Source organism: Cinclus cinclus, chromosome 15, assembly GCF_963662255.1.
Source record: "Cinclus cinclus chromosome 15, bCinCin1.1, whole genome shotgun sequence".
Taxonomy (NCBI): domain Eukaryota; kingdom Metazoa; phylum Chordata; class Aves; order Passeriformes; family Cinclidae; genus Cinclus; species Cinclus cinclus.
Window position 1 is genome coordinate 1,664,735 of NC_085060.1, and position 20,038 is coordinate 1,684,772.

General features: G+C 48.3%; 1 protein-coding gene across 1 annotated transcript in view; it reads left to right on the top strand.

Annotated features, from left to right (window-relative positions):
• LOC134049902 (vascular endothelial growth factor receptor kdr-like) overlaps positions 1–20,038 on the top strand; it is a 65,170-nt gene that overhangs the window by 25,180 nt on the left and 19,952 nt on the right. The window contains exons 6-14 of the mRNA XM_062502643.1: positions 144–252; positions 6,625–6,918; positions 8,718–8,864; positions 10,772–10,897; positions 10,989–11,095; positions 12,206–12,341; positions 13,479–13,583; positions 15,736–15,849; positions 18,909–18,997. Coding sequence (XP_062358627.1) covers positions 144–252; positions 6,625–6,918; positions 8,718–8,864; positions 10,772–10,897; positions 10,989–11,095; positions 12,206–12,341; positions 13,479–13,583; positions 15,736–15,849; positions 18,909–18,997 — 1,227 coding nt within the window. The remainder of the gene's footprint in view (positions 1–143; positions 253–6,624; positions 6,919–8,717; positions 8,865–10,771; positions 10,898–10,988; positions 11,096–12,205; positions 12,342–13,478; positions 13,584–15,735; positions 15,850–18,908; positions 18,998–20,038) is intronic.

The following is a 20,038-nucleotide window of genomic DNA, read 5'->3' on the forward strand; positions in this document are numbered from 1 at the left end:
AGATGAGATTGAGATGAGACAAAACCCAAGTAGCAGCACTTGTCTGGGACTTTCACCCATCATTAACTAGAAACAACTTTCTTAACAGCTTTTCTACCCTAGCACACCCTCAGAGCCATTCCTTGTTTTCTCTTTGTGGGCAGATCGTGAGCACCCTCACCCTGGAGAACAGCAGTGCCTCGGGAATCTATTACTGCGTGGCTTTCAACAAGGTGGGCGAGGAGGAGCGCAGCATCGAGTTCTACGTGTCAGGTAACAAACAGGAATTAAAATACCTCACCAGAGGCAGATGCTGCTGCTCTGATTTCCCTGGGAGTATCGCAGGAGTGCTGGTTCAACTCCCTGTGTGGTGTTGTCCTGGTTTCAGTTCAAAACCGGGCAGAAACACCAGTTTAGTGTAGTGGTTTTGACTCACCAATTTCAATATACTCATTTGCTGCTGTGAGATAGGATTAGGAGAAAAGGGAAGGCAGGCTTAAAACTTAAAGGGTGTCAAGAAAAACCTTTATTAACAACCTAAAAGAATAACAACCTAAAAGAATCATAGGATTCAGAATAAAACCTTCAGACCACCTCTCCTCCCCTCTCCCACACCCTCTTCTCAATGACAACATACAGAAACACTTCAGACAGTTACCCGTTTAAGAATGGTCCTTTTCAGTTCGCTCTAGGGAGAGGAGTCTCCCCTTGTCAGGCTGCAGGGATTTCTGTGGATGCCCTATTCTAAGTGCCAATTAATGCAGAACCAGCACGGTTATGTTTTGGAGCATTCCCAGTGCAGCAATCCCAGGCTCCTCACCCCACACAAGGCAAGGTCCAGCTCCTTGGACACGTCCAGTGCCTCTCCCTGTGCCTTAAAGCAAAACTGGTGATATTTGAGTGCTGTCTTTTGGAAACTTCTGGCCAAGCTGAGGCCTTGGTGGTGTTGCAGAGGTTCTTCCTGCAGGATAGCCAGGAGAAAGGCTGGTCCCCAAGGAGATCAGCAGCCACACAAAGGTGAGCGAGCCCAGGATCCAGCCCAGCCCATGGCACTGCGACATCGGAGCCCTGGCTGCCTTTGCAGTGCCCTTTGTGCAGGGAGGAGGTTCTCCAAAGAACACAAATCCAAACAAATATCTGCTTAACCTTTCAGCACGGGAATTCTTTGGGAGTGAGCTCAAGATGTACATCATGCTTGCAGGAGAGATGGCAGTTTAAAAAGAGAGGAGAGTCCAGGGACAGCCTGGTTCAAGTGCTCACCCAGAACAAACTGAAACGTTTCTGTGCTCACTTTCTGGATGAGTGGATGGCAGGATTTGCATCAAAATATTGATTTTTAGAACAAAGAGTGCAGAAGTGTCCTGGAAAGTAAATGTCTGATTTTCACTGCCTGGTTCCTTGCCCATGACAAGCTGAGAGGGCAGAGCTCCCTCATGGCACTCCTGTGTCTCTCTTCCCTCCTCGCTCGTTTGACTCTGTTGCTGCAAAGGAATCCAGCACCTCTCAAATCCTTCTAGCCAAAAAAGGGCTCACCAAACACTGTTCCCATTGGTGTTACACACAAGTGCCAGCAGAAAAATGCCATCCAACAGTAATGAAGCAGGAGCCATGGAGGGGAAAGATTTCACCTCCATTAGAGGTGACAGGAGACAGGAGAGGCTTTCAGCCTCCAAAAGATGTTTCCCAAAGCTCTAACTCTTATTTACTCAGGGAAATGCCCTTCAAGGTGCATTTTTGGGAGATACAGCTCAGATATAAGAGGTCCCCAAGATGTCCAAGGCAGGCTGAAGACCAGCTATTTGTTTTACACCTCACGCCTTCCAAGTGTTGAGTGTCCTGCTGGGAATTCTGCCAGCTGCTCTGTCTGGGTGGGTTATCCAAGCTCTTCCCAGATCTGCCACACTTGCTGACTAAACCCAAAGACATAAGCCATGAGTTTATTTCATAAGGTCAGATCCAAAGGGTTAGGTCATCCCATGCACCTTGCACAACTCTGGTTTATTTTAATAATTAAGTTATGTAGGAGCTTTTTTTTCCACCCACAGTGAGGTAATATTTCAAATTCTTTATTTTGAGATTCATCTAGCAAAGCTTTGAGACACAAGTGTTTTAATCATGCAGTTTGAATTATGAAGGAAATTACTCACTGGGCGACATTACTGACAGTGGTTATGGTGGGAATGTTTCCATACAAGCAGACCAGGGGGTGAATAGGGCTTGGCAAGACAGATTTATTCCAGCCTGTGAAGGGAAAACTGGGAGTCTGGGCCATTCTGGGGAAGACGCAAATGCTGACCGAGCATGACTGGCTTTTGGAAGTGCTGTATTTAAAAATAGTGGGGTTTATGGATTAGAAAGGAACAAAAGCTTTCTAAAAGTGGCCGTCCTGGTGCTAAACCAGGTCATGCTGCAGCAGTGACCTGCTGTGAGCTTCCTCCACAGGAGGGTCCTCTCTGAGTGCTGCTCCAGCTGTGGGGAGGGTTCTGCAGGTCATCCTCACACCTGGAACAGCTGGAGCAGGCTCCAGGTTACTCTCCCCAGCAGTTTTCCCCTGTCTCAATGTTGAGGGGCATCCAGGGACAGCCTGCAAGGTTCCAGGCAGAGGAAGCCCAACAGCACAGGGCTCTAAGCTGGTCACGTTATGATTTTGAGCTGGTTCTTTGTGTGCAGGTTGAACCTAAGGGCTGAGCTGAAGGCTGGTGTAGAGCTTAAGAGCACATGAGCAACACGTGGGACTTTGGGACAGCTGGGAAATGTCTGCAGCATTTCACAGCTCTCTGCAAAGCAGCTGCCAAGTGTGGCACCCCACAATTAATTCAGCACTTCGCTGATTTTAAAGACCTCTCCCATTCTCTCCTACCAATAAACAAGCTGCTGCTCCCTGAGATGCTTTCAGACCTTCTGGCTGAAAACTGGGCTTAACTCACTTGCCCCTGGTAAGAAATCTGAAGATGACACAGATCCTGAACTCCCTCAAATCCCTGTTCCTGGGGCAGGGTTGAGACGTCTTCCCAGGACATGGCAGAGTGTTCCAGGGACACTTCCTCAGGTGCTGTCCAGCCTGCTCTCTGGGGACATGCTCACTTCAGTCTGATGCTTTCACTACCTTCGTTCCAGAAAAATTAATTTATCCCCGTGGAATAATTGTCAGCGACCATTTTGTTCTTCCACTGCAGAACCCCCACAAAAACTCCCACGGGCACCAGAAATAGCACTGGGCTCTATTTTTAAATCATTTCTCTGCCAGCAGAGTTCATTTCATGAAGGGTCAGCAGGGTTTGGAGATCACTCAGAATCCAAACCTTATAAGGGGTCCAGAGTGATGAGAAATCTCATCAAGCAGTGACAGCCCCTCCTGCAGACGTCCTGACTGTCACTGTCCCTCTGCAGCCCTCTGGAGTCCCTCCTAAAGGGATTTATCCATTGTGCCCTGGCCTAACTCTTACTCCAGGATTTTTATTTTGTGTCAGCCCAGTTAAGATCTGAGCCCTGCCCGCCTTTCCCATCACTGCTCTGACTCCAGAGTTCCCATTTTAAGCTTTGGGTGAGCCATGAGATGCTCAGAAATGTCATTTTCTGCCTCCAGCTCCAAAGGACATGCCAAGCAGGCTGCAAAGTCCCCAGGGCAGTGAAAAGCTGTCCTGGTGACTCGTGCAGGGATTCTCTGCCATGGACAAGTGTCATTTACCTTCTAATCTCTGCTCTGCACTTGGAAAGGGCAGCTCTGCCGAGCTGCAGGTCCAGAGTAAATCCAATTCCAGCCTTTGTCTGACTGCACTGCATTCAGCAAAGTGGGATCCCACCCATCTGAAAACTCGGAGTGTTCTGGGAATACAAATGAATTATGATAAGAATAACAAATAATAACCAAAGTCCTTTTTTTTCAAGGGTTTATCTGATTGCCAAAACAACTGAGAAAAATTGAGTTAAAGATTTCTACCCCAAAGAAAATACTGCATTTCCAGCAGGAGATAAAAATCTGCTTTTAGATAGCAGAACAATGGATGAGCTGGGCTGTTCTAGGATGTTGTGCCACTCCAAACTGCTCATTCCCAAGGTGTTGACAGGATTCCTGACAAACACCACTGTTCCAGAGAGAAGGGCTCCCCTTTCCCTCCATCCCTTTTCCTGATGGCAACCCCCCCTGCCAGGCCCAGGGCTGGAATTTGGGTAAGAGCAGAAGTTTTGAATTACACAGATTATTGTGCAAAGCACAGGAAATTAAAAACAATTAATTCCTTGTAAATACAAATGGAGCCAGCCTTTTTACCTCCCCTCAATGTCTCCTTTCCCTTTTTGGCCACGGAATCCCACACATTGGAGAGGAAAATTCGCAGCTACTACGCTGTAACACAACACCAAAGACAAATGTTTGGTGAGTGCTGATAAAAGGGAAAATGCTCCGTGGTGCATTCTTTCAGCCAACTTATTAGGAGCCTTCTAAAACACAGTATCTGTTCAGAGGGAGGAAGTTAATCACTGCTCAGGTTCAGGATTATGTAAGCAAAGCTGTCTGAGAGATGAACTGACTTGAAATGTGCTCTCCAAACTGCACTCACTCCCCTGATAATCCTGGTAGGAGGAGAAAAGAGAGAGGAGAGTATAAAAAGATAGAGCAGAGCAACTTCTTTTTTTTTTTTTCCCTCTCTCTTTCCTTCCACTGCAATGAAAATCAATGAATATTCTATTGGAGCTGAAAGAGCTGCTTGAAAGGCAAACAAGATGGGAGAGAATAGCACAGGTTCTGGCTAAAAATATTCAAAATGCTAAATAAAAAATGTCAGGAGAAGGAATGATAAGAAAAACAAGCCGGGTCGCTGTTGCCAGAATGTTAAGTTGGTAGGAAAAAAAAAAAAAAAAGGCAACTTTCAAGTCCAGCAACAAAGCAAAACTATGGAGCATCCTTCAAAACTCAGGGCTTGGGAATGGACACATCCCATTCATTGGGAATTTGCACCAAAATGCTCCAGCCTGAGCTGTGCCATATCCCAAGGGATGCAGCACTTGCTCCATGTTTTGGTTGGAGAGAAGTGAAAGGCTGTTTGTGCCACAGCCCATTATTTTCACAGGCTCCCAGTTCTCCCATTTAGAGAGGTTTGGGTGGTCTCAGCCATTCCCCCCCTTGTTGACCGGCAGGATTTGGACATGCTGGGAGCACAGAGCAGCAGGAGTGAGCAGTGGATGTGTCACACAAGGCAGCCTGAGCACACAGCTAGCACCAAGAGAGAGCAACTGAGCCTAACAACACCCTGCAGAGAGCAAACTGCAATTCCAGCACAAGGAAAGAAGAGAAAAATAACAATTTCCACAGCTGTGGCCTGAGGGGTCTCTTTTTGGATCTTTTGTGAAGTATTTCTGGTGCCGGTCTTTAAAAACCATGAAGCAAAAGCTCATGGGTTCTACTCCAGATGACTCGGGAAGAAGAGAGACTTTTAATCATATCTGAAAGCTCCTCCAGGGCTCTGTATGTTATAGAATATGTGCTTTATTATAAGGCAGATTGGTTATTTCAGCAGCCTCACTGTTTCTGCTCAGCTGTAGCTTCTGCAGAACTTTTTGCACTGGGAATTCCAGGTGCAATTTGCAGATGGCAAGTGCAGTGCCCACTTGTTCTGCTTTAACTCCTGGCCCTCCCAAAATCCCACCCAGCTCATCCTGGCTTGAGGAAACATCCCAGTAACTTCTTGGCACTGAATCATCTCTCAGATTTAGGGCAAACCTGTCCCTGGTAACACTGGTAAGAGGTTCCTCATAACTCTCAGCTGCTTGAAAATCCTGTCCTAACAGACAGCAGAATAATTCCAGAGCATCATGGTTATCCATGAACTTTCATTCAGGTGGATAGATCCCTAAAATTAACAAAATCCAAAGGCAATAAAGTATCTTCCAGCCCCAATTTACTTGCAGACAGCTAGGCTCTGGCCTTCCACTCAGTTTTTCTTGTTTTCAAATGGATTCAGTTCAGCACTTCAGGAAAATTGATTTTTTTTTTTTTTCTGGAGTGAAAAGTTACTAAAAATATAGCAAGAAACATCTCACTCTTTCATGGCTAGGTCAGAGTCATGACTCAGAGTATTTCTCTGCTAAAATATAAGGGCCTCAAGGACTTAGACATCATTAGATCAGTTAATCCACCAGTGATCAAGTAAATATCCAGCATTCACATGAGATGGAAATAAATATTGGTACAGTTGGAATAAGAGAGAGTTGAGGAGACTGTTCAGTGGGGAGAAGGTGCTGCTCCTGAGGGATGGGAAAGGGTTTCTTTATTCCTCTGCGATTAATACTTTCTAGCCTTAACTGTGGAGAGGGAAGAGCTCACAAACACGTTTATTTACTTGGATGGAAACAGCTCCTGATTAAAGTCCCCCAGTCCATTAACTCCTTCTATTTATAAGCTTTCAATTCATTACTTGGAGATGGGATGATTTTGGAATGCTGAGGGCTCTACTAGCACTGGGCAGTGAGAAGAACTTTCCCTTCCCTAATTCCCAGCTCCAGTGCCTGTTTCCCCATTTCCATGTGCCTCGTTAAACCTGGCTTGTTCCATTACTGCTGGAAATTTGACCCCCCAAGTAGCAGCCAGGCATCCGAAGACCTTCTTAGCTGGGATTTAATTCCAAACACGTTTTCCCTTCCTTCTAGACGTGCCCTCTGGGTTACAAACATCCTCCCAAGTCACAGCCATCGTGGGGAACGACGTCCAGCTCACCTGCCGGGCCTCCAAGTACATCTACACCCACCTGGCCTGGTACTACCCCTCCTCAGAGCCAGCTCCCAGCCACTCTGTGCTCAGGAAAATGGACAAATATTCCATCTCTTTGACCCTGCTCATTCCCAACGTCACGAGGGAGCAGAGTGGGCTCTACAAGTGCCGAGCCCAGAACCAGCACAACAGCACGGACACGCTGGAGCAGCACAGCCAGCTCCTGGTCAGAGGTACGTGCCAGGGGACAGTGGCACTGGGATGTGTCCTCACACAAACCTCGTGTCCTGCTCTGCTTTGGTTTTATTTACTCTGTGTGGATTGACAGCCTGACGTGGAGAGCGCTCACCCAGCTACTGCTGGGTTTGGATAAAATATCTGAAATCTCATAAAGGTGGTTTCAGCAGCATTTGGTCTTCCCAGTTCCACGGTGGGTGTAGGTTTAGAGTTGACTGAGGACAAAAAGCATCACCCACCATTTACTGACAGCACAGCTGTAATTTGGGATGCTCACCCCAGATCTGAATGACTTTGGTACCCACTCTCAGCTGCCAGGATGAGAGACCTGAATAGATTTGGACTCAGGAGATCCCAAATGTCCCTGGGCAAGTGTAAAATCAAGTGACATGTGCCATTTATTCTGGGTGAGAGGGATGCACTTTGTTATAACAATTACTTTCTTACTTATACCCAAGCCCCCAACTCTTTTATTTCACTAAGATCCTCCAGTATGGTTCTGTTGGCTGTGGGAATACAAAGGGCAGGACACTTCTGGCAGTAAGAAGTCACTGAAAATTAGTGAAATTTCTTCTGCTTCAGAGTGGAGAAGGTGGGTGATCATCTCAAAGCCTCCTCAGAAGAGAAAGGGCTGATGATATGGGGAATGGATAGATTCATTAACCACCTTCCAGTGGTGAAGAAGACCCAAAGCACAGAACTGGAGTAGAAGTGAGACAAGCAGCAGCAAGTCAGGGAGCAGGAGTTTGAGAGCTTCAGAAGCTGAATTTGACAGGGATTTTCAAACTGGCTGCTCTGGCTCTGCAGGGTCAGTGAGCTCTTGGCACTCAGGCACAGCCCAGCTCCAGCCTTGCAGTGAAGGAGCACAATCCCTGTGCAGCCTCCTCCACACACACGGATCCACAGCTCTGAGGCAGCCTGGCAGGTGATTTACTCCCAGACACACACAAACATCTCCCCTTTCCTGAGGCAGAGAGGGAGGGGTCTCACTCAGCTACTGGGCAGTGATAATGGTTTGGTGCTCCCCACAGCACCTGTGAGCATCACCTGCTGTGAGGCACCGACCTTGCTCTGCTCTCTGCATTCAGGCACTTCCCTTTCAGGTGTTTTAGTTCAGTCAGGCAGATTTCCACCTACACACACACACACCTACACAGCGTGGCTATGGGAAAAACAAAGGCGGACTGGGAATGCATCCGTGCAGAACTGGAATCAGGATCACATTCCTGGGAGGATGACTGGGCTCTGCTATTTGTCTGGCACGTTCTTGTGGAGAGCACACATGGGAATGCCCCTCCGAACCAGCTTTCCTTCCCCTATTCAAACATTTTATGTGTTCTAATGCCCCTCATCATCTGTCCTCATTGCAAGTTTGGGGTACATTTTATGCCGTGCTTGTGATTTTATTCATTGCTGTCCTGCGCCTCTCATAAATGAACATAAAGTGGCCATGACCGTGGTTGTAGTAAGGAGTAAACTGCACTGCTGATGGAGGATAGAAAACCTTTAGAACTGTTTCCTCTTTTCACCCTCCTTCCTTCTTTTTGTCTTCAACTCTGCATGTGCACCACCCACTCCCCATCCTTTGTCTTCTTCAAACCTAAGCTTAGGCAATGTGAAAATGAACAAAATAAACTCACCCACTCCTCCCAGAACCTCTGGGGGGGATTTTTGATCAACTGCTCAACCAAACCTTTGCCACATGCAGCCCAGAGAGGCCATGCAAGGAGGGGAGGGGAGGGGAGGGATGGGCCCCCCAAACCTGACTGGGGGCTCTTCTCCTTTGTGGCTGCAGCAAAGGCAGCGCCATTTGTGATCCAGAACCTCACGGACCTGGAGGTCAACATCAGTGGCAAGATCCTGCTGGAGTGCAAGGTCAGTGGGACACCAGAGCCACAGGTCACCTGGAGGAAGAATGGCTACCCCATCTCAGCAGCATCAGGTGAGGTCCCGCTCCCCAGAATTGTTTGGAATGTGGGATAATGGGCTGGCAGGGTCACCATGACACGGGACCTCAGTCTGTGCCCATCACTCAGGGCACCCAAACACAAACCCAAGCATGTCAGAGTGCTGCAGGGAGCTCCAGCCTGGGCTCTGAGCTCAGAGGATGCTCCCGTGTGCACAGCCAGCACAGCACACAGTAGCATAGCACTGGGAAATCAGAGAGGCTGCTCGTGTGAGACCAGAGTTCGGACACAAATCTGAGCCCTGGGGTTTACCTGTGTCTGGTGGGTTTGGCAACACAGGCCTGAGCTCTCAGCTGTCCTGGTCACTAAACTGCATAAAGTGCAGCAAAGTCACATGAAAGAGGGGTTCAGGGCACCCCATGGCATATGAAATGTCCTTTATTTCCCAGAGCACAGTGATGGGAATGTGCTCTCAGCTCTGTGGGACAGAGCCAACATGGGCTGGGAGCCTCACCTGAACCTGCAGCTCCCTCACCTTAGCCCAGGTGCCTTCCCAGCTCTGTGCCATAGAATCATGGGGTGTGCTGAGTTGGAAGGGACCCACCAGGATCATCCAGTCCAATCCTAGACCTGCACAGACCCCCCAACAATCCCAAACTCCCCTGGAGCTCTGGCATCCCTGGGGCTGTGCCCATTCCCTGGGGAGCCTGGGCAGTGCCAGCACCCTCTGGGTGAGGGAAGAACCTTTCCTGATCTCCAGCCTAACCCTGCCCTGGCCCAGCTCCAGCCATTCCCTGGGTGCTGTCCCTGTCCCAGGAGCAGAGACTGGAGCTCTGTTGAAGACCTCACTGAGGTCTCCCCTCTCTGAACAAACCAAGTGCCCTCAGCTGCTCCTCCAGACCCCTCCCCACCCTCGTGGCCTCCTTTGGATGCTCTCCAATGGTTTAAAGTCTTTTTTATGTTCTGGTGCTCAAAACTGCACTGGAGGTGAGACTGTCCCAGTGCAGAGCTGAGTATGTCCTGAGTCCTCCCATAAATCATGGAGAATCAATCCCATGTCAGTAGGTGGTCCTGTGACTTTAATTTTGCAACTTGGACTAGGTAGGAAATCTAGGATCATCCATAATTCAGATCAGAATGTTCTGAGAGAAACTCTTTATAGCTCCTGAAATTTTATAAATAATTCTAGAGGGACAAGCATGTAACTCATCCAACCAATGGAAACATAAATAAAATATTTGGAAAAAACACCTCAGGGTAAATATTTCAGCACAGTGCATGGCAAGTTATGTGCAGTACTCTTGTTAACAACAATGGGATTACAGGCAGAACACCCAGAAATTCAAAATGTCCTTCCCTTTTGGATTCCAAGCCTGACCCTTTTCCCTGCTTCTACCCCAATCATCCCCTCAGTGAAACGGAACTCACAGTGCAGTACCACAAATCAGAAAAATTGAATTGGGAAAATGAAATGTTGAAAAGTCTCTAGACAACCTCTCTACTCCCACTTCACCTGTCTGCCTGTGAATCCAGGATTGTTTCACACCATTATTTTTCCAAGAAGTGCCTAACTTGAGTTCCATATTCCCCAAGTCCCATCCCTTCCCATATCCTTCAGTAATTCCACTGAGTCCCCATTTTTCCTAGTGTATCTTCCTATTATCAGGCACCAATCCTGCATCCCTTTGTTAACTTCTGGATTTTTTCAGGCTCTACCCACTCTAAATCAACAGCCACATTTGTTGTTGTTTAAATGATGCCAAATAATTTGTCCAGGTGTCGAAGAGGAAGAAAAAACTCAGGGAAAGGAGGAGCACAGGATTAAAATGTGTCCTAACACCAGAGCCTGCGTGGATGGGAGCTGACCTTCACCCCTCTCTCCTGAAAGCTTTTTTGGCAGGCAGGTTATTGTGCCAACATTAACCAAAATGCCTTAAAACAGGAATTTCCATGGAAAACAACACCCTGGTGATTGAGAGAGTGAAGAAGGATGATGAGGGGCTCTATGAGTGCCAGGCCTCCAATGACTTGGGCCAGGACAGCACATCAGCCTTCATCAAAATCCAAGGTGGGCCCAGGCTGAGGGAATGCACAATTCCAGTGGGCTCACTCAGGGATTTTTGGACACATTTCCAACCTGGTTGTACATTCACCTGCAGGTTCAGAGGAGAAGTCCAACATTGAGGTGATCATTCTGGTGTGCACAGGGCTGGCTGCCACTCTCTTCTGGCTCCTGCTGACCCTCTTCATTCGCAAGCTGAGAAAGGTGAGAGAGCTCCTGTCCTGCACAAAACCTGGGATCTGCCTCAGCTCAGTGTAACAGCAGAGTTTAGAGACAAAGGTTTGGAGCAGATGGTAGAAAAAACTGCGGAAAATGTCCCTGTAAAATTCAGTCCATGGTTTGTGTTGACTTCTTCAGAGAATCCTTGCACTTGTGAGGTTTCCTGCCACTTCTGTGGAACCATAAAATTGATCTCCTCCCTCTGTCAGTCAAACTGGCTTATGAGAATAGCAAAAATATACCCTAAATCCTCTAAAATGAGGGCTTGATTTCAGCACTTGTCTCTAAAAGATATTAAAGAAGGATCCCAGACTGTGTGCTCTAGAAATGAGCTCAAACCACACAGCTGATTTGATCTCCTTGCTCTTTTTTCACCTCCTTTTTGTGATTCAGAAAGTAAACTTGCAGTAAAGTTTCAAGGAATTTAAGTGTGTTTTCCTGAAACAAACAGCAAACAGAAAGGCAAGCACAGCTCTCTGCTCTACTCTCACCAAACTGCAGTCCCAGAGCTGATTTCCAGTATTTTGGTAAAAATTCCCCTCCTCTTGCAAACACAGGGATTAAATTCACATTTTCATCCTCGACCTCAGTTTATCAGAGCTGTGGACAGCACTGAATTTCCTCTGGCACCTCACGCCTGTGCAAGTCTGCTCACAGATTCCACCCAACCACAATTTCTCACTTTAGCAGCATCACAAATAGCAATTTCCAGCAGCTCCCCATCAATTTTAAATTGCAGTAAGTCGCAGCCATGAAGTGGAGAACTTGGGAGAATCAACACTGCAGAACAGAACAGTGTGGCAATGCCAAAATATGCAGCAGGAAGTGCAGCTCCTGCAGTTCCCATGGAAAAGCGGTGATTTCCCTTTGGCTGATCCAGGTAGATTTTGTATTTCCCAGCATCTATCAGAGCCACGAGTGGCAGCCATACACAAACATTTGTGTCTCAGCTGTAGAATAGCAGCAGGGATGCATTCCTGACTCAGAATAAATTTGCCTGGAAGGCAGGGAACACCCCAGGCTTCCAGACAGCTTCCCTCCCTTCGGAATTGCAGTTTAAATCCCCCGAATAATTTCTCCCCGCCCTGTTTTTAGCCCGATGCCACAGATATTAAAACAGGATACCTGTCAATTATCATGGACCCCGAGGAGATGCCCCTTGATGAGCAGTGTGACCGCCTGCCCTACGACAGCAGTAAATGGGAGTTCCCCAGGGACAGGCTGCGCCTGGGTGAGTGCTTTGGGGTCACATCTGGGGGGAAGGATGATCCCAAAATTCTTCCCAGTGGCTCTTGGATAACCCAGCAAGAGCCTGTCACAGTGCCTCCCTTGGATCTGGGGTCACAGAGTTCGGGATCAGCCTGACTGGAGGGTGAAATGAGGGATTTGGAAAGACTGTTGAAATAGCTGCCATCTCTTTGGACAAGGGAAGAAGAAAAGTACCTCCAGGGGCAGGTGCTGTCCCTGGCAAAAGTGTGATTTCATTTCCACGGAGGAAAAAGGAAAGTGAATTTTCTTTTGAAGAAAGCTATCAATTCATCAAATAATCACTTCCTTATCAGCCATCAGAACCCAGCTTTGAGCTGTAAAAATGAGCTCTCATGGAAAAATGAGCCACATTTCACTGAACAGCTCAGTTCACTGGCTGATGGAGTGAGAAAATGCAAAAAGCTGCCTGTGTTTGTACAGCGAAACTGTAACATCTGTGTGCACTGAGGAGTGCAGGGAAAATATCTGTATTTGTGTGTGCTCTCGGTGCTGCAGCTGGAAAATGTGGAAGGAGGAGAGGACTGACAAAAATCGCAAAATCTGAGGTGGTGGTGGCACAGAGTCAAACTGGCAGAACCAAAAAGCCAGACCCTGGGTCAGAGCCCTCAGAGCACACCGGGTAATAGAGGCAGGGAAATCCAAATGAAAGGGAAAATAAAGAAAAGTTACGATCCTAAATTCCATTTAGTGCAGCTTTTCCATCAAATCAATGTCAATAACATGGGGGTTAAAGGGCTGTGGCTCCCTGAGTGCCTTGCTGGCTCTCTCCATGATTCATGAGAGACCAGGGTGCCACAATTAACCCAAACTCTGCCTTCCCTGGGCTCCAGGAGAGCCCCAGCTTTGTCCCCTCAGCCCGTGCAGGTCTCAGCCCTGCTCTCAGTGAGTGCAGTGATTTCCCCTGCTCTGTTCTCTCCCGTTCTGTATTGCATCCAGGCCATATGGATAGAAATCCCTGGATATCCATATGCTGCAGGATGTGATTCAGGCTGCTGTGACTGTGTCTGTGCACTGTGCCTGGTTCTCCTGCACAGCTGAGGTTGCATGTCCCCTCCTGCCTGGTGCAGCCTGGGCTCACTCTCGACTCTTGCTCCTCTAGGTAAAACTCTGGGTCATGGTGCTTTTGGGAAGGTGGTGGAGGCGTCTGCTTTTGGCATTGATAAATCTTCAACCTGCAAAACAGTTGCCGTAAAAATGCTGAAAGGTACAAAAATCCCTCTGAGATCCTCCCGAGGCTGCTCAGGGAAGCTGGGGGCAGCGAGGGGCACTGAGCTCAGCTCCCAGGCTCGCTGTGTCCTGCAGGGAGTGGGGTTCCAGGAGGGAATGAGCCATCCTGGAAGGATGCAAGGGGAGGAAATGACAGCAGCTCTGTGCTGTGCTGCTGATTAAGGCTTGTATTCCTCGAGGAAGAAAACAGCAGCTTCCAGGACTGTGGGGTGAGGAGGGGAACAGATTAGGGAGTGTAATTCCACAAAATTGGAGCTGAGCCTTACATCACAGCCCGGCCAGATGTAGAGCAGTTCAAGGGGCTGGGAAAAAAAACCCCAGTGCCAGGGGAGTAAATTAGAGACATCTTGCTTGCAGTTAGTGCAATGAAGGGAAGCTTTCCCTGCTGGGTGGAGGGAAGGAGGGCACTCAGAGCCTGTTCTTGCACGCTGGATTTGCACACAGAGCTAGGGATGAACGCATCAGCCACGCACTGCCTGCTTGGGCAGGCTTGGGACTGCTCCCGAGGGAGATTCCAAAGGCTCAGCCCATGCTGCCATGGCCCTCACGGCTCCATCCTGCTGCATGACACCATTAACCCCTGCAATGCCACCAGCCAGCGACTGCTGCCTCGGGACTTGGCTTCTGCTGCCAGCTGCCTCTCCTGGTGCTCTGCTACGCCCATCTCTCTCAAATCACAAAAACACCCATTTATCACCTCTCTGGACCCCCTTCAGGTCTGGTATCCCCTCTCTGTTTTCATCCTTCCCATTATCTTCTCTCCTGCTGTTGTATCTCCTGTTCCATGCCCATTTCCAGATCCCTGAGATCCCCTAGAAGTCCCTGATCCAGACATATTCCCATCTCCATCAGAACATACTCCCCTGGACAGTTCTGGGGTTTCATTCCCTTCCATGCTGTGCTTCCCAACTGAGCCTCATGTCAGCTCTGCCCTGCCAGCACATATTCAGCAATATTTGGCAGATTCTCCATCATTTTACACCTCCTCCCCAGTGGAGGCAGCTGCCTCCTGCTCTGGCCTGCCCCTCCCCAGCTAACATGCCCATAATTCATCACTTTCATGAATAAAGCAGATTCTGTAGTATCAGTCAATCCATCCAGGGAATTCCAAAGGCTCTGGAGATGCCTGTATTTCTGCCATCTCCATGCAGTATGCTCAGATCTGTTCTGGACTGAAGGCTAAAATTCAATGTGCAGAATTATCTAAAACGCTTCTGAGCTGGCTGCGTGTTCCAGCATGTGCCAGGGGAAATCAGGAGTGATACCACCCGTGGACACACCAAACACTGCTGACTGAAGGAATCTTGGAATAGCTCCTTTTTCATGACACAGTTTGGAGAAAGATTATGGGGAATTCTGCAAACAGATAAAAGGTTACACCTGTCACACCAAATGATCTGTTACATAACTGTTTCTTCATATTTAAATCTTACACGATGCAAAGGAAACGGGCCAAAGCCTCTCCTGTTAAAATACATCAAGGAAGTTTTGGAGAAAAGGCTGGGAAGATAAAGCAGCACCTGAACAACCTTCGGGTCTGAGGGTGCCCCTGCCTTAAAATAATGTCACTGGCCAGCCAGGCCCTCCCCATGGCTCACACACAGATACTTGCAAATGTATTTCTTGGGTCAATAAGATCTTGCAGACCTGAGTTTTAATAATGCTGTGAGCTCCCTAGGACATTTTGGGACACGGTTTCCAGATCTGTGGATTCCTCACCACCTGCAGAGGAGAGTTTTGAGGTATTGTAAGCAATTCCTGCTGAAGTGCACAGCCCAGAAGGGAGGAAGGGACACGTTCTGTGTGCTGGGGGGGCTTTGCTAAGCTTGCAAATCTGAGTCCTGGCAAAGGCTCTGTGGGATCAGGTTTGGGGGAAGGGACTGTAACCCTCCATAACCCACACTCGAGAAAGGAAGAGTCACCCAAAAGATAAAGGGTTATCCCACTTCATAAAGGTCAGCAGACAATGAAACGGATGAATTATTATCTGTGTGAGAGTCTGAAAAGCCCAGATACTGCAAGGAACCTGGGTGGGTTTTGTTTCAAAGCATAAACAGGATCTTGCTGTGTCCTGTTGAAAATATCCTGTTGTGTAAAGATGATTTTTTTTCCCTGTTTATCTTAAGCAGAATGTGCAACTACTAATGAATGCAAGGCTCTAATGTCTGAGCTGAAGATCCTCATCCATATAGGACATCACCTGAATGTGGTCAACCTGCTGGGAGCCTGCACCAAAGCTGGAGGTGAGGAGTCCTCAGTAAAGCAGGAGCAAAAAACACTTCTCAGACCCTTTTTGGGTGTTTGGAAGTGCCTGTGGTGCAGTTAATGCAAGTACAGCCATTTCCAGCTCTCTGCTCCCAGGAGAGCTGCTGCTGCTCCTGCAGGATGTGGCTCCTGAACCTCTCCCACCTGTGGTGTCACCTCCTTGTTTTCTCTCTGTTCCCAAAAGGGATTCTGCTCTGAAGGGAGGAGAACACTGGATTGCAGTGAGGTTCCCAATTCCTCCCTGTGGGCATTTCCAGGCTTCTTCTCCCTCTCCTTCCCTGCCTTATCAGGAGGATGCACCAGGCTGAGCCCTTGGCTCCCTGAGCCTCTTTCCCAGCACTTCACCCTCTCCAGGCAAACAGAGCAGCTGCTGTTCTGTGTACAGGAAACCTGGGACAGCCCTGGGTGCAGCAGGAGCAGGGACTCCACGGGGCTGAGCTGCACCATACAAAATCCCATCAATCTCAGACCTTTGTCACTGAAACATCCCTTCCCACACTGCCAGACAAAGCATCCGTGCCTCTTACTGTGCTTCAGCTTCAAGGGAATAGCTCCTAAGGATGGCTCCTCACTGCTGACCTTGAAAGTCTTCACAACTACCCCCAATGGCCTGCTTTAGGGGGCCTGAGGGCAAGGGAAACCCCAGAGTGAAATAAATGAAGGGGGAAAATCAAGAGAGATGGTGCACAGACCTCTCACCATCTGAGAGCCCAAAACCATCAGTTTCCAACAGTTGTTGTCCAGTCATGAGGGAAAAGGAAAACTTCAGTGAGGTAGATTTGGGAGGATGCTGGAGAAGAAACCTTTCCTCCAGCAAGGTGGTTCCAGTTCCTCAGGAAAGCAGCAACCAGGAGCCATGGACACTGCTGGGGTCTGGGAGCCATGGATAGGGAGCTCCCAGGAATTGCAACATTCCAGACCCCAAAGCTTGTGTGAGAGCAAGGGCAGCTCCAGCTGGAGGGATTGAGGGTTCAGGTGCAGCAGCCAGGAGCCTTTGCTTGGGACTGTGAGCAGAGGGGCTGGAACACTGGGAATGCTGGTGACTCTCCTGTGCTGACAAGTCCCTGAGGAGCTCAGAACAAGCAGGTGCCACAAACCTGGCAGCAGGACCAGGGGTCAGTGGTTTTTAACCAAGGCAGCCCCAGAGTTCTGCTTGCACAGCAAGACACTCTTTGGGACTGATCACAGGCTCTGATTGCCCAGTTTCTGAGAAACGTTTTCTCCCAGGAGTTCCTCGATTTCCCATTCTGCAGCCTGCCCCATCCCAGGTGGGAGGAGACCATCCCTGCTCCCTGCCAGGTGCCTGGGGAGATTTTGGGGGGCAGAGTCTGGAGCAGAGGGGTGCAGCAGGACCTCACAGGGCACGGAGGAGCCTCGAGGCAGGCACTGCTTTGTTCTCCTCTGAGCACTGCAAGTGCAGACTAAAGAAAAACAGCCTTGAGCTCCAGAGGCAGACAGGGATCCGAGTTCCTGTGAAATTCCAGTGCTCTCCCTTCCCCTGTTAGGCTTTATGTAACCGTGTATTCCTGATGGAGACTGCTATTAAGTATGCACATACATTATTTTAACAAGGTACCAGATAACAGAATTTAACACTTTGGGAGTGTCTGATGTTCAGCAGTCAGAATTAATGCAGTGTGTGCTTTACAATGAGGGAACAAAATATGGGGAGGCCATGTCTAGGAAGCTTTTCAAAACCATGAATTAATCACTAAGCAGAGCTTTAAAGCTGTTCTGGAATCTGCATTTCCTCAGGGCATCCATGAGGGACATTGGATTTTGGGTTCTTCAGAGCCAAATCTCTTGAGTAGGGCCAGATCGCAGCACTGAGCAGAGCTCTGGGGTCAGCACTGGAACCACTGGGATTTGGGGATTTCGGGTTGGTGTTTTTGCAGCCACAGCAAGGTTTCCAGGCTTGTTCCAGCTGCAGGCGCAGGGACTGGGGGTCCTGGAGAGCCCCAAGGTGTGCACTCAGGGCAGCAGTGGCTTGGGGTGGATGGGTGGTTGGGATGGAAGGGCTGGGGTGGGTGCAGAGCCTGCAGGAACCCGCAGGGAACACCACGGGCTTGGTTCTGCCTGCAGGAATTCAGCATCTCCCTTCTGTGGGACCCAAACTGTGCTCCCAAAGGCTGCTCCTGTCCCTGTCCCACACTGTCCCAGGCTCACTGCTCCCTCCTGCTGCTCTCCCGACTGCAGCCCCCGCTCCTGCCCGGGAGGATGCAGGAATTCCAGCAGGAATTCCAGCAGGAATCCTGCTGAGCTCCTTCCCCAAGGCCAAGTGCAGCTCTCAGCACTTCCCCTTTGAAGTGCAAACTCCTCAGTCTGAACCACAGACTTCTCCAGAGAAAAAGGGTCCGGACATGAAAGTCTCCTGTTTGGGATTGATAATATTCCACGTTTATCCACATCCCAGTCCCACGAATTCACCTTCTCTTACATGTGATGATTACAAAAAAATAAAGGTCCAGAATGCAGCTTTTCCCTCCCCTAACATCTCACACTGCAATATAAAAACATTTTAAGCAGCTCTTAAAACCCTGCATAATTGTATAAAAGCAGCACTGAATCTACAGTGGTTTGTAGAGGAATAATGCAGAAAGTGAGAGCACTTTCCAGGCTTTCACAAACTTCAGACTGAGTATTTTTGCAGATTTTCATTTAGATCTGTCATGGCCCTGCATACTTTGATTTCCTCTAGTGGCATCAGCTCCACCCAAAACAAACAATTGTGAAGCCAGCAGAGAAAATGAAAACTGCTCCATGTACAGAGCAAACCAACCTTAACAGCATCTGGGATAGTGTTGATCATCCTGAATTTTCCTTGTTTATAAATTAGGAATAAATGCTGAGTGTTACCATCCAAGAATGTGTTCCCTTCTCTCCACATCCCTGCTGGTTGTGTCACTCCTGTGTCTCCTCATTTCCTCATCTGTATAATAGAAATGCCACTTACTTTGAAGAGGATTTGGTAGGATAAATTAGAATTACGTGCTTTGCAGTGCTTCAAAACTCATTTGACTTTCACTGACTTTTTTAGGCCCTTTAATGGTCATAGTGGAATATTGCAAATATGGAAATCTGTCCAACTATCTCAGAGGGAAACGAGGAGATTTCATTGCATACAAGGTAAGAAAATGAGATTTCTCTCAGTCACGTGGCAGGGAATCAACAACCATTGACAGAAGCTGGATTTGCTCTGCATTGGCACCAAGGCAGTTGGGTATTTCTATGGGCACTTCATTTTCTCTCCACATTTCAATTTGTTCAAGCAAGAATAGGGATTTTTTTTTCCCTGCAGGATCTCACTGCTGTTCTCTTCTAGCATCTCCTAAAGAGTTATTTGAAAGAACCCAAACATTCCAGAGCACTTGAAAGAGAAGGGATTACTTGTGAGATACTTCCCAGCACAAGGGGGGGGCAACAAAATAGTAGTAAAAAACTGGCTTTAACTGAACTAGGAGAAGGTGAACCCTCCCAAAATAAAAATCTGGTTTGGGGATTTTTGTTTCTAAGCCCCAAGTAAAAGCAGCTCATCTTTCTCCCATCTGCTCATTGCCATCCTCTGCCCCTTCCCCTGTGCCAGCCCTGAAGTCTGTGCTGTAACAACAGCCTGGATCATGGATATTCTGCATCAAACCCATGGCTTGGTTCCCTAACAGCTCTCTGAATCCACACAAACATCTGTGCCAGTGCAGACTGGGCTGGGATGGGAGCAGGACACAGAAACCAGTGCTGGGGAGGGATGGGACTGACTGCTCCTCGTGAATATCCAGCATGGAACAGGCTCCAAGATGCCAGAAACTGCAGCCTCATCAAGATTATTTTCCCAGATGACTCCAGCAGTATTATTATTATTATTATTAAAGCTATTGTGTACAGGCAGCAAAGTACGTGAGGGACATTGTGTGAGTGAAGGAGATTTTCTTGGTGCAGTCACTCAGAATTTCTCTCTCACCATGAGCTGAGGGTGCTTGTGCCTCTCTGCCCAGCACAGACACAACACTGTCCATCATGCACTCACCTCGAGGGGGTTTTTGACATCCTAAGACAGCAAGAGAATTACAGCCCATCTCTGCTCACCTCTCAGCCTCACCCAGCCAGCTTTCAGCTAACTCTGATGTAGAATATTGCTGTCAGTGAAAGAGGAATAGTAAATATGAATAAATA